The sequence below is a fragment of the Callithrix jacchus genome, chromosome 4 (genome assembly GCF_049354715.1).
Source record: "Callithrix jacchus isolate 240 chromosome 4, calJac240_pri, whole genome shotgun sequence".
In the NCBI taxonomy this organism is placed as follows: domain Eukaryota; kingdom Metazoa; phylum Chordata; class Mammalia; order Primates; family Cebidae; genus Callithrix; species Callithrix jacchus.
This window is the reverse complement of record NC_133505.1, coordinates 162,216,933-162,234,525: the sequence shown is the minus strand read 5'-3', so window position 1 is coordinate 162,234,525 and position 17,593 is coordinate 162,216,933. Positions and strand designations below refer to the sequence as shown.

At 43.3% G+C, this 17,593-nt stretch overlaps 1 protein-coding gene across 1 annotated transcript in view; it reads left to right on the top strand.

Moving 5' to 3' along the window:
• Positions 1-17,593, top strand: part of NOX3 (NADPH oxidase 3) — a 65,590-nt gene that overhangs the window by 30,152 nt on the left and 17,845 nt on the right. The window contains exons 10-11 of the mRNA XM_078370904.1: positions 1,702-1,955; positions 7,467-7,629. Of these exons, the coding sequence (XP_078227030.1) occupies positions 1,702-1,955; positions 7,467-7,629 (417 nt within the window). The remainder of the gene's footprint in view (positions 1-1,701; positions 1,956-7,466; positions 7,630-17,593) is intronic.

The window sequence follows — 17,593 nt, the reverse complement described above, 5'->3', positions numbered from 1 at the left end:
TTGCAGAACTGTCTGTGATTTAGAGGCTCATCTTCTGTTCTAATAACTGCTTGTATCCTGAGCATCTTTTAGTATGACTAATTTTGCTGAAGACAGGGATCAGGGCTCCAGACGGTACACAGAATTCTGATAAAGGTTTATTGTACAGCACTGGAATTACCCGCCTCTCTTTATTTTGGCTTCTTTCTAGGGGAAAGTGCAGGGAGAGTGAGTGTGCTTTCCAGGGGTCATAGTGACTTGAAGAATAATCACTCCCTTCACCATGTAAAGACACAAGTTTTGCAAACAAGTAAGGTTTTCAAATCTACACACCGTCGCTGAGGACTACCAAGCAGAGGAAAGGGAAACAGTCACCATAAGGTTCAGAGCAAGAGGGACCACTGTGGGGAAGAAAAATTGAGGGGAAGGGTGTGGCTGGAGTTCTACCTTCATGAGCAGCGTGCTCCTGGTAGCATTGTTCAGTCTCGCTCCCCATCCTCACAGCTGTACGTCCTCACAATGCTCACCTCTTGCTAGAGGAAGATGGGAAGGAGTAGACCATGACCAAAAAAATGCATTTCTAGGAGAGTGAAAAGGTGCCAAATACTCTCCCGCAGTTTTTGAAATGTCCAAGAAGAAATTCTCCATTCACCAAGCCTATCCCACTTTGCTAATACCATTTTAACAGAATTCTGTATCTCTGTAATCACCTTCATGAAAGCAGATGTGTAGAAATTGCTTCCTATTTCTGCTTTAAGCTGTTTCTATGTTGCTGTTTTTAAGTTAAGCACTGAAGGATGTCAGGCTGTATCAAAAGCCAGACTGTAAAACTTCTGGAAAGCTACTGGAGCTGTTACTAGGGAGACCATTTAACAGCAGTGTCAGAACAGATACTAGTAGGAGAGGCGAAGCTTAGAACCAATGATTAAAATGCTGTGAAATTCTCTTTTGAATGGAAAAATACTGTCACGGTATCTAGACGCCAGATTGTGTTCCCTTATACCTGTTGTCACAGAAGAAGACAGGAGGACCTGGAGAGATTTTTCAGGAAACAAGATGGAAATCTAAGAAGGGAAATGAGCTTTTTCCCTCTGACAAATAGCAAGTCATAAAGCTTCTATAAACACTGCTAGAACCCTTCCACAATGCGTCCCTACATCTAAAACCCAGAGCGAAGACAGAACGCGGGATGAAACTCTACTAAAAAGAGAACAAAACAAGAAAAGAGTTTGAAGTGAGTTTGAAGATTGTTTTTCACTTAGCCTGAAAAAATAAGAGGGTTCATTCACAAGACACTGAGAAAAGAGGCAGATCACTGAAAAGTTAAATGTTCCTACATGTTAACAACGCAGAGAGAATGTGGTGACTATTTTAACAACCCTAAGCATAATACTGTGTAAACTTCTACTCCCTTGGGTCTGGTTGGCTGTGCTGAGGAAAGCCTGACCATTTGAGACATGGACTCACAGGCTGGGCACCAACTGCACCTGGGTGCACCAATTTCACACACTGCCCTGTGAAGGAGATGAAAGTCGTTCTTGCTGGAGTTGCAAACACAGATGTGAACGTGGTAGCAAATATGATTGGGCGCTAATAGCAGATGGAATACGTCAATTACACTTCAAACAAGCTGTTCTAAAGTTTTGAACACCTTTAATGGAATGGAAGGTGTTTCTTTGTTATTTTGAGGCAAAGGCAAACAATTCTCTCGCTCTCACGTAGGTGATAAGCCACCCCTCTGGAGTCCTGGAACTTCACATGAAAAAGCGTGGCTTTAAAATGGCACCAGGGCAGTACATCTTGATGCAGTGTCCAGCCATATCCTCACTGGAGTGGCACCCCTTCACCCTCACCTCTGCCCCCCAGGAAGACTTCTTCAGCGTGCACATCCGGGCAGCAGGAGACTGGACGGCAGCGCTACTGGAGGCCTTTGGGGCAGGGGGACAGGCCCTCCAGGAGCCCTGGAGCCTGCCAAGGTTTGTGCCCATTTCTCTCATGTATAAATCGCAATATTATAAAAAAGTAAGGTATCTTGTGCTGGGCGCGGTGGCTCAAGCCTGTAATCCCAGCACTTTGGGAGGCCGAGGCCGGTGGATCACGAGGTCAAGAGATTGAGACCATCCTGGTCAACATGGTGAAACCCCATCTCTACTAAAAGTACAAAAAATTAGCTGGGCATGGTGGTGCGTGCCTGTAATCCCAGGTACTCAGGAGGCTGAGGCAGGAGAATTGCCTGAACCCAGGAGGGGGAGGTTGTGGTGAGCCGAGATCGCGCCATTGCACTCCAGCCTGGGTAACAAGAGCAAAACTCCATCTCAAAAAAAAAAAAGTAAGGTATCTTAATGTGTCAACACGCTACCCAATTCATCAATATCCTTATTAGATGGTGAGTTTAAGCCCAAGTCTTAAATTTGAGAATGTGTATAAAAAGCATAATTCAGGGCCAGGTGCTGTGGGTCACACCTGTAATCCCAGCAGTTTGGGAGGCCAAGGCAGGCAGATCACAAGGTCAAGAGATGGAGACCAGCCTGGCCAACATGGCAAAACCCCATCTCTACTAAAAATACAAAAATTAGCGGGGTATGGTGGTGTGTGCCTGTAATCCCAGCTACTTGGGAGGCTGAGGCAGAAGATAGCTTGAACCTGGGAGGCAAAGGCTGCATTGAGCCAAGATCCCACCATTGCACTCCAGCCTGGGTGACAGAATGAGACCGTGTAAAAAAAAAAAGAAAGAAAGAAGAAAGAAAGAAAGAGAGATGGAGGGAGGGAGAGAGGGAAGGAAGGAAAGAAAAAGGAAAAGCCTGGGCACATGACAGGTAAATGATGACTCCTTGGCTCTGTTGGGTAAACAGTGGCTTCAGGCCAATTCCAACTCTTCATGCAGAATTACCCAAAAGCACACAAAGCCCATGTTTAGGGCTCTGGAATAACAGGGACACCCAAAAAAAAAAGGATAAGAAAAGCATTTTTGGAAGAATTTGATATTTGAAAAGAGGCATCAAGAGATTCCTAATTGTGCCATCTTTGGAGGGCATCAGGAACTACCAAGAAGCAGCCACTGGCATGAGCACTTTGGTAGGGAGCTCGGTAGAGACACTTCGTATGGAAGTTCCTGAGGGCAGGACATTGTCCCTCCTCCGCAGAATCGCCAGTGCCTACAACAGTGTCTGACACGCAGTGCATGCAGAGGAAAGATTTGACAAAAGAATAAATGAAGCCCTGGAGACAATACGGATTCTTTATCTCATTTAATTTTTCAAGTATTTTTTGGTGACAAACAAGGTACCATAATAAATTTGAGACAGAAAATGTAATCAGCTTATTGTCCTGCTTTCCCTCTGTTCATAGGCTGCTGAGCTATAACTGCACCCCTGGGCTGGGTTGTATTTAGAATCACAGGCCTCTTTTCAAACACTGGTCCTGAAGAATGGTGTGATGCAAACCAAGTAGAAACATCATCTGCTCAAGCCAGGGTCCCAAATCAGATGACAATACCTATCTTCTTTTTTATAATGGAAAGGAAGGAAAGTAATAAAACTTTAAGATTGTACAAATGCTCAAAAATCAGAAATAAAAGTAGATGCCCCACACAGCAACCCCAACCCCATGAACCACCCCCCCACCCTGCTAGTGCATGCATGCACACACACACACACATACACACACACACACACACACACACACACACACACGGCATGTGTCTAACTGCTGTGCCAGTCCCTGCTCTCCCCTTGGCATCACCAAGACAAAAGCCTTCATCCTTTTTGCCACCTGTCTTCTGCCCTGTGTGTATATACTTATCTTCTCTGTCAACCACCCTTCCCCTTCACAAACCAGATGGCATTTCAGCCAAACCCCCAACAAGAACTTGGTACTGGTTTCTCAGTAGCTGATATGCTTTCTGTCTTTGGAGCACATCACCAGCTGCAAGGCCCAACAGGGTCCCCAGAGCCTCCCTGGGCTCATCTGTTCCACCTCCTGCTCCCTCATGGGCTTAGCTCTTCCGGCTTTCTTGTTCACACACACCAAGCATGCAGCCCTCAGTGCCTTTGCCATTGCTGTTCTGTCCACCTGGAATGCTCTCCACATCTCTGCTGGGCGGCATCCTCTCTTCCTTCAGGTCTCTATTCAAATGTCTCCTTCTAGTGAGGCCTTTCCTTCCCCCTGCACATGAAATGACAACCTCAGCAGTCGCTCAGTTGCCCTGATGCCACATGCTGACTTTATTTTCTACCACCACCTGGCATGCTCAATATTTGCTTGATTGTTTGTTAACTCTCTGTCTTCCCACACTAGAATGGAAGCTCTGTGAGAAAAGGGACTTTGTCTGTTTGGTTCACTTTACCATCCCCAGGTCCTAGAACAGGCCCTGACTCTCGGTCACTCAGTAAGTATTTATGGGCTCAATAAAGATGGGTTGTTATAAACAGAGCTGTTTGCCCCCATTCACTAATTTATGGTGCCCTCTGCCTCTCTATGTATGTAGGCATATGTATTAGTGGCAAAGCCTTCTAAAAACCTAAAATTTGTTTAAATCTTCAACATACAAAGAATTGGAATGTTATCGAACTTCCCTGGATGATTTTACAGTTATGCATAGTTTTAATTTTGAATTAAATGTACCATACTGGGGAGAGCACGATATCTTTTTACTGCTTTGGGTTCCCAGACAAATTTAATCCAGCCCCTGGAATTTGTGAGTGAGAAGCCTGGGCAGAGCAAGCCCAGAAAAAGAGCAAGCAAATCTCTTCCTCTAAGCCCAAGAAAAAGGGAGAAAAATGTGAATTCTTTGAAAAGACTGGACCTTCTGAAGGAAAACAGGAATTTCTCAGAGCTGATGGAGTTTTCAGCAAGTTATCCTGTGCCCAGGGCTGGGGGCTGCAGTGTAAGATGACCTGGGTTCAAAGCCCAAATTTGTGTATGATCTTGGAAAATGTATGCAACACACTGCCTCAGTTTCCTCATCTGTACCATGAAGATGACAATCGTAGTACTCATGGCTTTGTTTAGGATCAAACATAACAGTCCATATCAGCACTTAACATATGACTTAGTACATGGTAAGTGCTCAAAGAGTTAGCTCCTATTACTACTAGAAAGATAAGAATGGCCACCTGCTGCAGAGGTAGCAATGGAAGCATCTGTTAGAGGAATCAATTGGTCCGTTCAGAGAGATGAGACTGGAGCCTAATGGGGTAGGGTGGGGTGCTGCTGACCTACCCAACAAGGACCCAGAGGACATGGATGCAGGCAAGACAAATCATTGTCTGAGCCTCAATATTAGAAATGCTGTGTCTAAATCAAGGCAGAGAGAGCTGCATAAATGTGATAAACAAGAATTTATGCAAAGGGAGCCATTTCTGATTGTTAAAGAAATGAAGAAATTGGGGCCCGAAAAAGAACAACGGGGGTGTCATGATAGCTATGATCAACTATTTAAAGCCCTGAGATGCAGAAAAGGAAAAAGAACTGGAATGTGTTTCTCAGAAAGGCAAAGGTGAGAGTTGTCAGAAGACAGATTTCAGTAAGATGTGAGAAAAAAATGGTCTAATACTTAGAATTGTCCCTAAATGGAGCAAGGCGCCCTGCAATTTCATGTTGGAATATGATCGTCTCTCAGGGAAGTGGCAGGAGGATTTCTGCGTTAGCAGGAAACTTAGACTCAATATTTTCTCCTGTAGCTTTGAGTTTCAATTCTAAAGATATAGAAATTTGTTTATTGTATATTTCTGTGGAGTCATGACAAAATTCTTCTTTGGATTTAATTGGTATCTTTTTAAATCAGTGTCAAATAAATCCTCAATATGACTATTTGTTTTTTAAAAATGAACAATAAGACATTTTAATCTATGGACAGGTTCTCTCTCTCTCTCTCTCTCTCTCTCTCTCTGTCTGTCTCAATTTCCTTTATCTAATCATTTATGAAATAATCTACAGTGGGCTAAGATACTAACCATTTCTGGTTAATGACCTTTTATTTTTATTCTTCCATTTCCATATATCAATATGTAATAAAGCCATATTAATTAAGATTAACTTCAGAAGAGTTCATTTGAATTATTAGGAAGTCTGGCATATAGAATAGTTTAAAATAAATGCAATTGAACTTTCGTGAACACATAGTAAAGCCCAAATGGGCCAACCTCTGGTGCCTTCAACAGACATTCCTTAGGGAATGGTTATGAATAACTCAGAAACCTTTGAATTAGCATATCTTTGTTCATATGTAAATGTGTGCTTTTGGAATAGTTGAGGTTATTTAATATGTTCTGCTGACTGAAATATTTTAAACATTCCCTTTACAATTTATTCAACCAATTGTTACTGAACAACTTCATGTCAGAGAGTCCTGGGACTACAGCAGTGAGCAAAGACAGCGCTGGCTCCTGCTTTCATAGACCTCACAGCTCAAGACAGACATCAATCGGATCATGCACACACACCAACAAATCGCAAAATTACAGCTGTGATGAGGACTAGAGAGGAGGGGAACGTGGAGCTGTGAACGGTATCAGAGGAGATTTAACCTAAGCTGAGGGGTTCAAGATGGCTTCCACAGGGACTGAATGGAATAAGACCTACCAGAAGAATAACTATTAACCGACTAATGAGAGAGGGAAGAAACTGGAGAAGATTATTCCAGAGGGACTTTGTATCACATGCAAAGTCCCCATGGCAGAAGGGAGCACCGTGTATTTAATATTTTAGGAAGTGGAAGAAAAGCCAGTGTGAGGACCGGTGATGAGAGATGGAGAATAATTCAGGGGCCATGTACATAGGACCGTGCTAAGGACCCTCTTCTTTATTCAATGAATATGCTTTATTCTTAATAAGAAAAATTTGCTAAGCAAAGACAAATACCAGTGCTACCTAAGGCCTAATGACTACAGATTTCGAGTCAGAAGAACCTAAAATAATGGGTTTTAGAAGTTCCACGTAACTGGCAAATGACTTCAAAATTATACTTATTCCAAATGAATGGCTTCCATTAGGCTAAAATTACATCAATATACTCAGATGTGTGACCAAATGTAAACAGGAGAGAATGACATTAGGAAGAGGAAAGAGAAGCCTGCTGAGCTACCTGATGCTTCCACAGTTTTCTCTCTGATGCAGCTGGGGTGATAAGAGAGACAGCCCTTCCAGCAGGCTCACTGATTCTTGGAGCCAAAACAAGCTTCTAAGAACTGTAAAGAGAGCATGTCACACGGAAGAGTCCCGAGCTATGGCGAGAGATGCCAGGCTTTGTCCTTCCATGAACGGTGCCTGGGCCAGGACAACCTGGTCGTCTCCCAGCTCATCAGGCAGAGCTGGAAATCCTCATGCTAACCCCAGGCTCTCCAAATAGGGCATTCTCAGGCACAGAGCCAACCTCTCGGCACACACTGGCAAACAAGCCCTTTAAAAAGCACCAGCTCCAGATGGTTTGGGGTTCACAAGCAAGGTGTTCTGAAGGTCAAATAGGCTTCACTCCTCTGTGATTCCAGGCTAGCAGTGGACGGGCCCTTCGGAGCTGCCCTGACGGATGTGTTTCACTACCCAGTGAGTGTGTGCATTGCCGCGGGGATCGGAGTCACGCCCTTCGCTGCTCTTCTGAAATCCATATGGTACAAATGTAGTGAGACACAGACCCCGCTGAAGCTGAGCAAGGTATGGAAAAATCGTTAGTTCACCCTTCCGTGGATTAAAAGGTTCAGTGTCCTAATATCTATCATCTGCCGATTCTTGGGGAGGATTTTAATTAACTATGAGGGATAAACTCAAGGATCCTTAACTATACTTATGTTCTTAAAAATCTCCACTCAGTATTACATTTATGAGCAGGGTTATGCCTAATCTTGTTAAAGATGACAAGACATAAATTTTATTGCTTCATTGCCATTACAGGACATGTAATTGCTCATCTCAGTAAAATATGGACAGGCTGCAAATGGCTACGTGGCTGGGCCACAGTTCACGATGTTAACAGGCGTCCTCTCCCTAGTCCCTCTAGCTTCAGACTGTGGTTGCAAGCGTACAATTAGATGTCTTCTTCTTGTGGTCTCAGTCCTAGCAAGAAGTCACAACCGGGATTGATTGGCTGGCTTGCTGTGGGTTGGCCACCCTGCTCTGAATCTCCCTTTGGTCATATCTTGTATGTTTCCAACTAGATGTCTCTAGAATTTCTTTCCCTCCTTTGTCATATCTAGACACTCCATCCGATACTTCGACCCTCTTAGCAGGCACTAGAGCAATGTTAGGCAAGGCGGCCTGAGAACCCAAAGTCGTATGAACGCAGGAGTGAGGATGTCAGGTGAGCTTGGTGCTCTCCCCAGTCCTGCGTATTTCTCTCCTTAACCCTTTGTCCACAGTGTCCTCATGTATCTAAGGGGAGATGCTTGACTTAACCACCAGGTCTCAATGTGTGAACCGTGGGACATCTGTCACCTGACATGATCTCCTAAAGAGAATTCTGTGGTCAAAGGACCTTAAGCAACGCTCCTGCAACATCCCATTATAGAAGGCATCATCAACTAGCCATTAAAAAAGCTCTGCGGGGTGGGGCACAGTGGCTCACGCCTGTAATCCCAGCACTTTGGGTGACTGAAGTGGGGTGATCCCTTGAGGCCAGGAGTTTGAGACTAGACCAGCCAGGGCCACATAGGGAGACATTATGTCTACAAAAAAAAAAAAAAAAAAGAAATATTAGGTAGTTCAAGGCAGTGAGCCATGATCGCGCCACTGCACTCCAGCCTGGGCAGCAGAACGAGATTCTGTCTCTAAAAAAAAGTTCTGCAGAAAAGAGCCTCATTCAGTTTCGTTTCATCTCTCCCAAGCTTATTTAGCCGCAGTGCCTTTTCTCACCTAACACCTATCAGGAAATTGTATTCTGTGAAATATCCCAGGCAACACAGGCTAGAAAATCTCTCAACTTGGGGCTCTGCCAACTCAGAAACAGGAGTTAGCTGTTTCATGAGTTTCCAAATGACAGGTGCTTGACATACATTTTCTCATTTGAATTTTTTAATCTCCCCAACAACCTTATAAAGTAAATAACACAAGGCCTGTTTTCCAGATAAGGAACCTGAAGCTTGGAGAGATTAAAGTGATTTTCCTGAAAAGACATGGGTAATCAAAGGCAGAATCAGGATTCAGACTCCAGTTCTTCTGGCTCTTTCCATGACAAAACCAACACATGGTAGATGTGACCCCCAGCTCCTCCTGCAGCCTTAGTGCAGTACTGTAGGAAGACCGTGGGACTCCTGTCATAGAATCTGCACCTGAATTTTGCTCTCATCAGAGAACATGCCTTATTTCACGCTGACTGCGGTACTGACTGCAGTGCACCAGTTCACCTCTCTGAGCTGAGTTTCCTGATCCACATAATGGAGAAATAAGAATCCATATCCGACAGAGAGTTTTAATGTCAAATAAGACAAATAATATGGAAATATTAGATGAAACCCTGTCTCCACTAAAAATAAAATAATTAGTCAGGCATGGTGGCAGGCGCCTGTAATCCCAGCTACTCAGGAGGCTGAGGCAGGAAAAATTGCCTGAGCCTGGGAGGCGGAGGTTACATGCATTATGTCATACCATCTTTCCATCTTACTTAATATTTTTATTCCCATTTTACAGATGAGAAGACTGAAGCTAGGTCACAAAGCTAATAGAGTCATCTTACTGAATGCTCATACTAGCTCATTCACAGAGGTGGTATTCTCAATACTGATGAGGACCTGACCCACAGAGAGCTAAATAAGACTAGAACTAGAGTTTGAATCTAGGTCCTTCTGGCACCAAAGCTCATCTTCTCTCCTCTCCACCGTAATATATTTAACAAAGCAAGCAACACAGTGACTGTTTGGGATATTTGGACCTCACAGCAATGCTTTGTTTTGGTTCGTGATGATTTTTCAGCAGCCCTGAGTTCTTCCTTCCCTCTTGCTGCCTACCAAGTAAAACCCACTTAGAGAGGTGGCTCACTGCTTCATGGTTTCCAGACACTAAAAGTCACTCTGTGTTTCACAGGGAGATGGTGGTGGATAGTGTGTCTCACTTCCATTCGCTTACTAACCCAACCAAAATTGTAAGTCCTGTTCATAGACATGAGTTTCACTCTCACCAAACCTGACTCGCAGTCACCTCCCCCTTCTCTTCACCTCCACCACTCCTTTGCTATCCTCCTGTGATGTTATCTGTCTTTTCTGTATTAAGAGTCACAAAATAATCTTATTTTCTCTAACAGACTGTGAGTTCCCTGAACGTAGCTTCTCTGGGTATCTTCATAATTTACATATACACATATATAATATATGATAACTATATGTAGAGTAAAAATATTGAATAAATCAATGAGTGAATAAATGTCTACATGAAAAGAATAAGCAAAAGGCTTCTGTATACAATTTTCTTTAAAATTTAAGGATACTAAAATTTTATTTATGTAACCAAAACGATTATTCGATGATTTTTACTAAATTCTAATTATTTTACTAGGAATATAGAGGAAAAATTCTTACAAGAACTTCAAAACATCTTAAAATCCATCCAGGAGCCCACAAAATCTTAATACTGCCTCCTTTCTCAGCATTCTCTTGTCATTCCTGGGCTCTGCTTGTGGGGTTTCTCAAGGCTGTTTCAGCGCTAAGCAGTCACCACAAAACCATAAAATGGGGGCATTGATCTCTATTCCAAGAACAGAAACCGTGGAGCAGGAAATATAAAAGCAATGTTTTCATCACTTATAAAAACATAAAGGACTATTTGGACACAACTCAGCTGAAAATAAGGGTGGAAATAATGGCATCTGGGCAAAAGGAAGCTAAATTGTGGAATCATAAGATAACTTAAAGGTCCTAACCTCCTGACTTTGCACACGACCATGAAAGTCAGCATTTGTACTTGGAGCAGAAGTGATTTGTGCAAAGTCACCCAGCTGGTTCACCACTGAGTCAGGACCTGAGCACATGTTTCTGATTTCCGCTTCAAAGCTCGTCCGTGGAAGAAGTGAGGTTTTCATGCTATTGAAAGTTTAGGCTGAAAATTACACTTCAGATCCAATTCCTTAGCATCTGCAGGCACGAGAACAGGTTTAGAAAGTTTCTCTCTTTTAAAGCAACTTTGTGTTGGTTTGAGTTCAGCTATCATTAGCCTTATGTAACTAATATTTGTCAGAACTACCCACATGCTTTTGAGATACAAAAACTGCTCCTTCCACTAAACTGTCAGCATCTATACAATTTTTGACGTGCAGCAGAGCAAAGCAGTACGTATTTCCCCAACGACATCTTCACAATTTTAGGTCTGGACTACAGTTTTCAGATTGTTCTCTTTTGTAATAAGGAAGGGGAGGAAGACTGGCATAGGTGTTGAGAGCCGGAATTTTAAGCTTAAATGATTAACTGTCATTAGGTGGGATTCTTTTTTCACTCCATGTATAAAACACTGGATGGCATAAGGCATACATTTTTAGACACAAACCTCAAGTTTCAAGTCTACGATAAAAAAATATGCACCAAAGTTTTCTCAGTTATCACCATTGCAAACTAGAACTTCTTTACCCTTCTCCTCTGCTGCATTATTTTAGAAAACTTCTAAGTAAAATGCAAGCACATAACCAGTGAGACGCCTGTCACTTCCTTAGTGGGAAGCATCCTAAGTAGTACTTTCCATTTGAAGCTGATGTCTTAAAATTTCTATGTTTCCAAGTATCTTTTATTTTTAAAGATCTGGGAGGGGGTGGGGAGTGGGAGGGAAGGGGGAGAATGGTCAGGAGGGGACTCCCAAAGAAGGCAAAATAACAAGAAGTATAATGACGGCTTGCTGTGATGAACATGGAAAAAAAGTTGTAATACACGAAAGAAATATTTTCAACACAGAAGTAAGAGCCCAACTTCACTGAGTTGCAGGCAGCGGAGAACCCCGTGCCCTGGTGGAATGAGAGAAGGCTGAGGGTGGTCGAGAATTCTCTGTGGTGCAATATAGAGGACGCTGAATGGCGGGGGAGGGAGGGGAATGCCCCCTAGTGATACAGTCCTTCACCTCCTGCCTAACGGGTATGATTAATTCTACATCACACTCAATTTGTGAAAAGAGCTCTTGAAAAAAAATTAGGACAGTTTGCTTGTGCAAACTGTCAAAATGATGAATGAAATAGGTGTGTATGAATGGGAAGGGAGGGGGAAGATTGCTGACATAAATAGATTGGCTTACACATTTTAGTTCTCCCTAATATCACAGCTGTGCAGACAGAACTGAGAGAACTGCAAACCACAAGATGTGGTTCATTTTCTTAACTGCATATATAATCTTCAGACTACAACACAATAGATGATAGAAAAACTGAGATAATCTCATTTCGTCATAAATTGTCTTCCTTCATCAGCTGCATAATATGTAACTGCGATAATGTGTATTTATAGTGTATACCATGCAAAATGGCCTTTGGGTTATTAACCTAATATAATAAATAGATAATTCAAATAAAAAGACAGCACTGGCCAGTGGGAACAAGGGACAGAGGACAAGAAAGGCAAAAATCCATACTCTACTTAAATAAATTAATAAAACTAAGGAGAGCCTGCTCTCTTTTCTAGTGAATGAAAAATGCATTTAATTTAATCTGTTTACTTTGAGAAATTATTTACTTTCACTTTTCCTCACACTGGAGCTCTGGCTCCTCCTGGAATTGATGATCTCTACTAACCACCAAGCTTGCGGCAATCAGTTGGCCTCTTTAGGAGGCGCCGTGTGCGCCTCTCCCAAAGAAACGTGTGCTTCTCGTCTTTCCTCGGAGAGAGGGCCTCAAAAGTCCTCAATAACCCATCAGCCCTCACCATTGCTCTGTGCATAAGTGACCAGTATTACTATTTTTAATATCTTGGTCTATTAACCACAGATTCCATGACTACGGTCTTCTTGTAAAAGAGGCCAATGAAATGCATAAACATTTTAAAATTTCCCTTCGCCTCCCTCCTCAAAAGAAATACCTCCCCAACTTTGCTCCCTAAGAAGATCACCATTAAACAGTTGAAGATGTCTCATTCCCCTCCTTTTCCACGTATTTATGTGCATATGCCTGTACACATGTGTGCATAATAGGGGTGTGTGTGTGTGTGCACGCGCAGAAGGAAGAGGGAGTGCAATTTTTGTTTTTCATTATAGCCTAACTTGGGGCATCTTCAGGGTCGATACCTGATGTTCTATTTAATTTCGTTTGGTGCCTTTAGTATTCCATAGTATGGATAGGCCAGAATTTACTGAATCACTCTGCTATTAAAAAATGTTTTAGGCCAGCTGCGGTAACTCACACCTGTAATTCCAGCACTTTGGGAGGCCAAGGCAAGAAGATCACCTGAGGCCAGGAGTTCAAGACCAGCCTGGCTAACATGGCAAAACCCCATGTCTACTAAAACTATAAAAATTAGTCAGGAGTGGTGGCAGGTGCCTGTACTCCCAGCTTCTTGGGAGGCTGAGGCATGAGAATTGCTTGAACCTGGGAGGTAGAGGTGACAGTGAGTTGAGATCGCACCACTGCACTCAAGCCTGGGGGATAAAGCGACTCAGTTACAAAGAAAAAAAAAAAGGAGTGTTTCAGTCGTCCAACAAGGATTATTAACTGCAATTAGACCAAAAGGAAGCCCAAAAGAGGTCAGCCCTCAGCCACAGGGCAAAGTATCAATATAGTCATGAAATAGTTAACATTGAAGATAATGACATTCAGAAAATGTCTTAAGGATGAAGAATGATTGCCAAAGCCTGGTCTCGGTCTTATAATGGTTCACCAGAAAAACAATTTTATAACTGTATCACTTTAATCTAGAAGTTTTACACATTAGGCAGGCTTATCATTAAGAAAAAATATTTATTTTATTTCTTCTTATTTGCTATTGTATTAATCCAACATTCCCTTAACAAAAACAAAATAAAAACCAGGATGATAAGAGTGACCATTTATTGAGGAGGTAATATATTTTCTAAACACCAGTCTTATCTTTTCACAGAGAGAAATTCTCCTTCTGGAAAATAGTCCTGATTCGCCCTCTATGCCGAGTCTATGTAATCCTGCTGGTTTTGAGCTTCTGCCTGTTCTTTCTTTGGCACAGTGTGGGGGACAGAGGCGTGCTGCCCAGCAGGAGGCAGGTGGCACTGCAAGCCACTGGTCTTCTCCTTGAGGAGGCGATAGTCAAGGTGAGCCACTGGCTCCCTGTAAAATGCCTCTGGGGGGTTTTGCACACACCGAGCCTGGTGAGGGGCTTCCCCTTTGTGGAGCACATCTTGATGATGAATGCTGAGATGCTGGCTCTGACCTGGTGCCAGAGGTAAAGTTTGGCTTCACCTCTTCTCAGTGACGGGAGTGACCGATGGGAACACATGCGAGGCAAGGCCATGCCCCTCTTTGCTCTATTATATATTGTCTCCATTCTCTAAACTCCTCCAAACGACAAACAGCAAGGATAGCAACAACAGCAGCGAACTCTTCTGAGCACTTAATGTGTCTGCCAGACATTGCGTTAAACACTTCAGTAAACCGTATCCTTTCAACCTCACAATAACCTCATGAGCTGTTGTTCTGTGTTTATTGCCATTTTATATACTCAGTAATCTAGATTCCAGTTAAATAACTTGTGCCGAGTTGCAAAAGTTATTTGCAACCTCCACCTACATGGTGAAGCCAGCAGTCTACGACAGCAGATGGGCCTCACAGGCTCACAGCACTGAGTTGTTCACCATGCGACACTATATCCTAAACCTGTATTCTTGTGCACACTTTTCTTTTTCAGAGGGGCTCTGACCATAAATAAATACATAGGTAAATAATTTTTTTCCATTTCATCCTCTGGAAATTGATTTGAATATACAGACATATAGATTGTATTTGTGAAAGGGTCCTCTGCCTGTGTTCATGGATATGTTGAGGATACGGCACAAGCTTTGGAGATGCAATCCCCTGAAAGCATCCAACTGAAGGGAGAGTCTGAGCTCTGGTAGTAACACAGATGGGTAGCGCTTCTCAATTCATTTTCTGAAATTGTTTATCAAAATTTAGCACACCTCCGTTTCCTACTGGCCCCAGACCTCTTTGACCTGGTCCCTATGTGTTACTGAAGAATTCTTAAGGAGAAGCCTAGGCTTGGGGAAACATGGAAATGAGAAGGAGCACACAGAGAGCCCAGCCTTGTGGCTGTCACTCAGACCCAAGCCCTTTGCAAATGGACATGGCTGAGCTTGGGCTGATCAGCCCTGGAAATGATATGACAACTAAGGTCTGTGACAGGCCACATGCACACAGAACCCCTCAACCCCATGACACAGTCCCAGAGTGGTCTCCCAAAACACCCGGGCATCCACTATAGCTACAAGAATGTGGCCAGGCTCAGTGGCTCACGCCCGTAATCCCAACACTTTGGGAGGCCAAGGCTGGTGGATCCCTTGAAGTCAGGAGTTCGAGACCAGAGTGGTCAACATGGTGAAACCCCATCTCTAAAAAAAAAAAAATAATACAAAATTAGCTGGGTGTGGTGGTGCATGCCTGTAATCACAGCTACTTGGGAGGCTGAGGCAGGAGAATCACTTGAACCTAGGAGGCAGAGATTGCAGTGAGCCGAGATCCTGCCACTGCACTCCAGCCTGGATAACAGAGAAAGACTCCATATTTAAAACAAAAAAGAATGTATGGAATGAGTCCTATAAAAAATTTATTACTATGAAAGTTCGGAACTTTTGTTATTTCACTGAGAATGACTTTCTATTTAATAAAGTCTTTTAAAGTAAACTCAAGTATGTTTGGTCTCTGAGATCGGCCATGGAATTCTGAAAAGGCAGGCTTTCTACAGATAGCTGATTACAGGGTTCTTTTATTTCTGGAGACTAAGGTGGGGTGAGCGTTGGAAAGCACAGGTCACAGAGTTGTCGCCTATTGTTTGGGATACTTGGTCTCCCATTGACCAGGTCTTTTCTTATGGGTGAAATGCAGAAGTGGAACTCTTATGTCCCTTCCCAGTGAGCGTCCCTCACCATTAGAAAGATGAAAGAAAGTCAAAGTCAATACCTTTTGCTTCTGTTCAAAGTCCCTTTCTTTCTTTTTCTGCCTATCCATTTTTCCTCCATAGCCTCTTGCACCAAAGCTGCCCAGTGTTACTTACGAGTCAATTACCGAGAGAAAAACACACAAAGCCATTACGAGGAAGCAAAAAGTGTAAAAGGCTTGACAAACCCTAAGAACACTGACACGCAGCTAGGCCACGAGAAAGTAAGGAAGGATTTCTATTTGAAAGGATAAAGTTTTGTGTGTGGAGGAAGCTCAGATGGGGATAGTTTTCAAGAAAGGATGACTGGGGCTAGTTTGAAATCAGAGGATTTTTTTATAAATAAAATGTTTCAGTTTATTATCTACATATTAATGTGTTTAAGCATGTTCCTTAAAGAGTGGGAAATGGAGAAAATAAATCAATGATATTTGCTCTCTGCCCAAGGCCACCCTTAATACTCTGAGATGAAGCTACCAAGGCTGGGGAGGAGGGAGTCATGCTTAGGTGAGCCCCGCATTAAATTCAGTCAGTAGATTTTTCATTTCCACCTGGAGCAAAGCAAGGCAAAGTGAGAGCTAAGGTTTTCAAAGAGTAATTTGGATTAGTCACTGTACGAAGCCAAAGGAAAGAAGCAGTATTCATCACCAATCTCGAATATAAAATCTGCCCCAACTGGCCTCCTTTCCTCCTCTCACCCTCCGTACCCCGGGTCAATTCTCAACCCAGCAGCCAGAGAGATCCTTCCACCTGCCATGGGCCATGCAACTCCTCTGCTTGTCAACTTCTTTTGCTTTCCTGCCTCTCAAAGTGAAAGTCAACAATGGCCCTAAAGCCCTACAACGCCATGGCTCCTCCTGTCCCCCTCCCCCGGCCCCTGCCCATCTCTTGTTGCTTTCCCCACCCTCTCTGGGCTCCAGCCACATGGGCCTCCAGGCTCTTCCCGGAGAGGTCCCACTCAGGGGCTCTGCACTTCCCCCCATCTGCAGAGCTCTTCCCGTAAGCCTTTGACTCCTTCACCTTTCCAGGTCTTTGCTCCAATGTCCCCTTCTCATGAAGAAGGAACATGAATCTCCACAAATTGAGGGTTCATGTCGATCTACTCATTTACTGATTCAACAAATAGGTATTAAATGCCTTCTATGTCTCCAGACTGTTCTACACCCTGGAACTATGAAAGTGAACACAAGAGGCCAAAAACAAGAGAGCGCTCAATGAGGCCACCTTTGACCATTCAACTTAATATTGCAACACTTTCCAGCCCGCCTGGGGTTTCTGCATGCACTTTGCACCATCTGACACAGCCTATACTCTACTTATCTATCTTCTACCTTCTCCTGCTAAGATGCAAACTCTGAGAGGGCAGCAATTTTTTCTTGGCCCTGTCTTGTTCACTTTTATAGTTGCAGAGCATAGAAGAGTCTGCACAGGTAGGAAGCATTCAATACCTATTTGTTGAATCAGTGAACAAATGAAAGAACATGAGCCCTTTGCTCCTGAGGATTCAGAGAGTAGCACCAAAGGGAACCACCGCTTAGCTCTGCCTGGGGTGGTTGTGCACAGATCATCCCCAGGAAGAAATAAGCATCAGGAAAAGAAAGGCA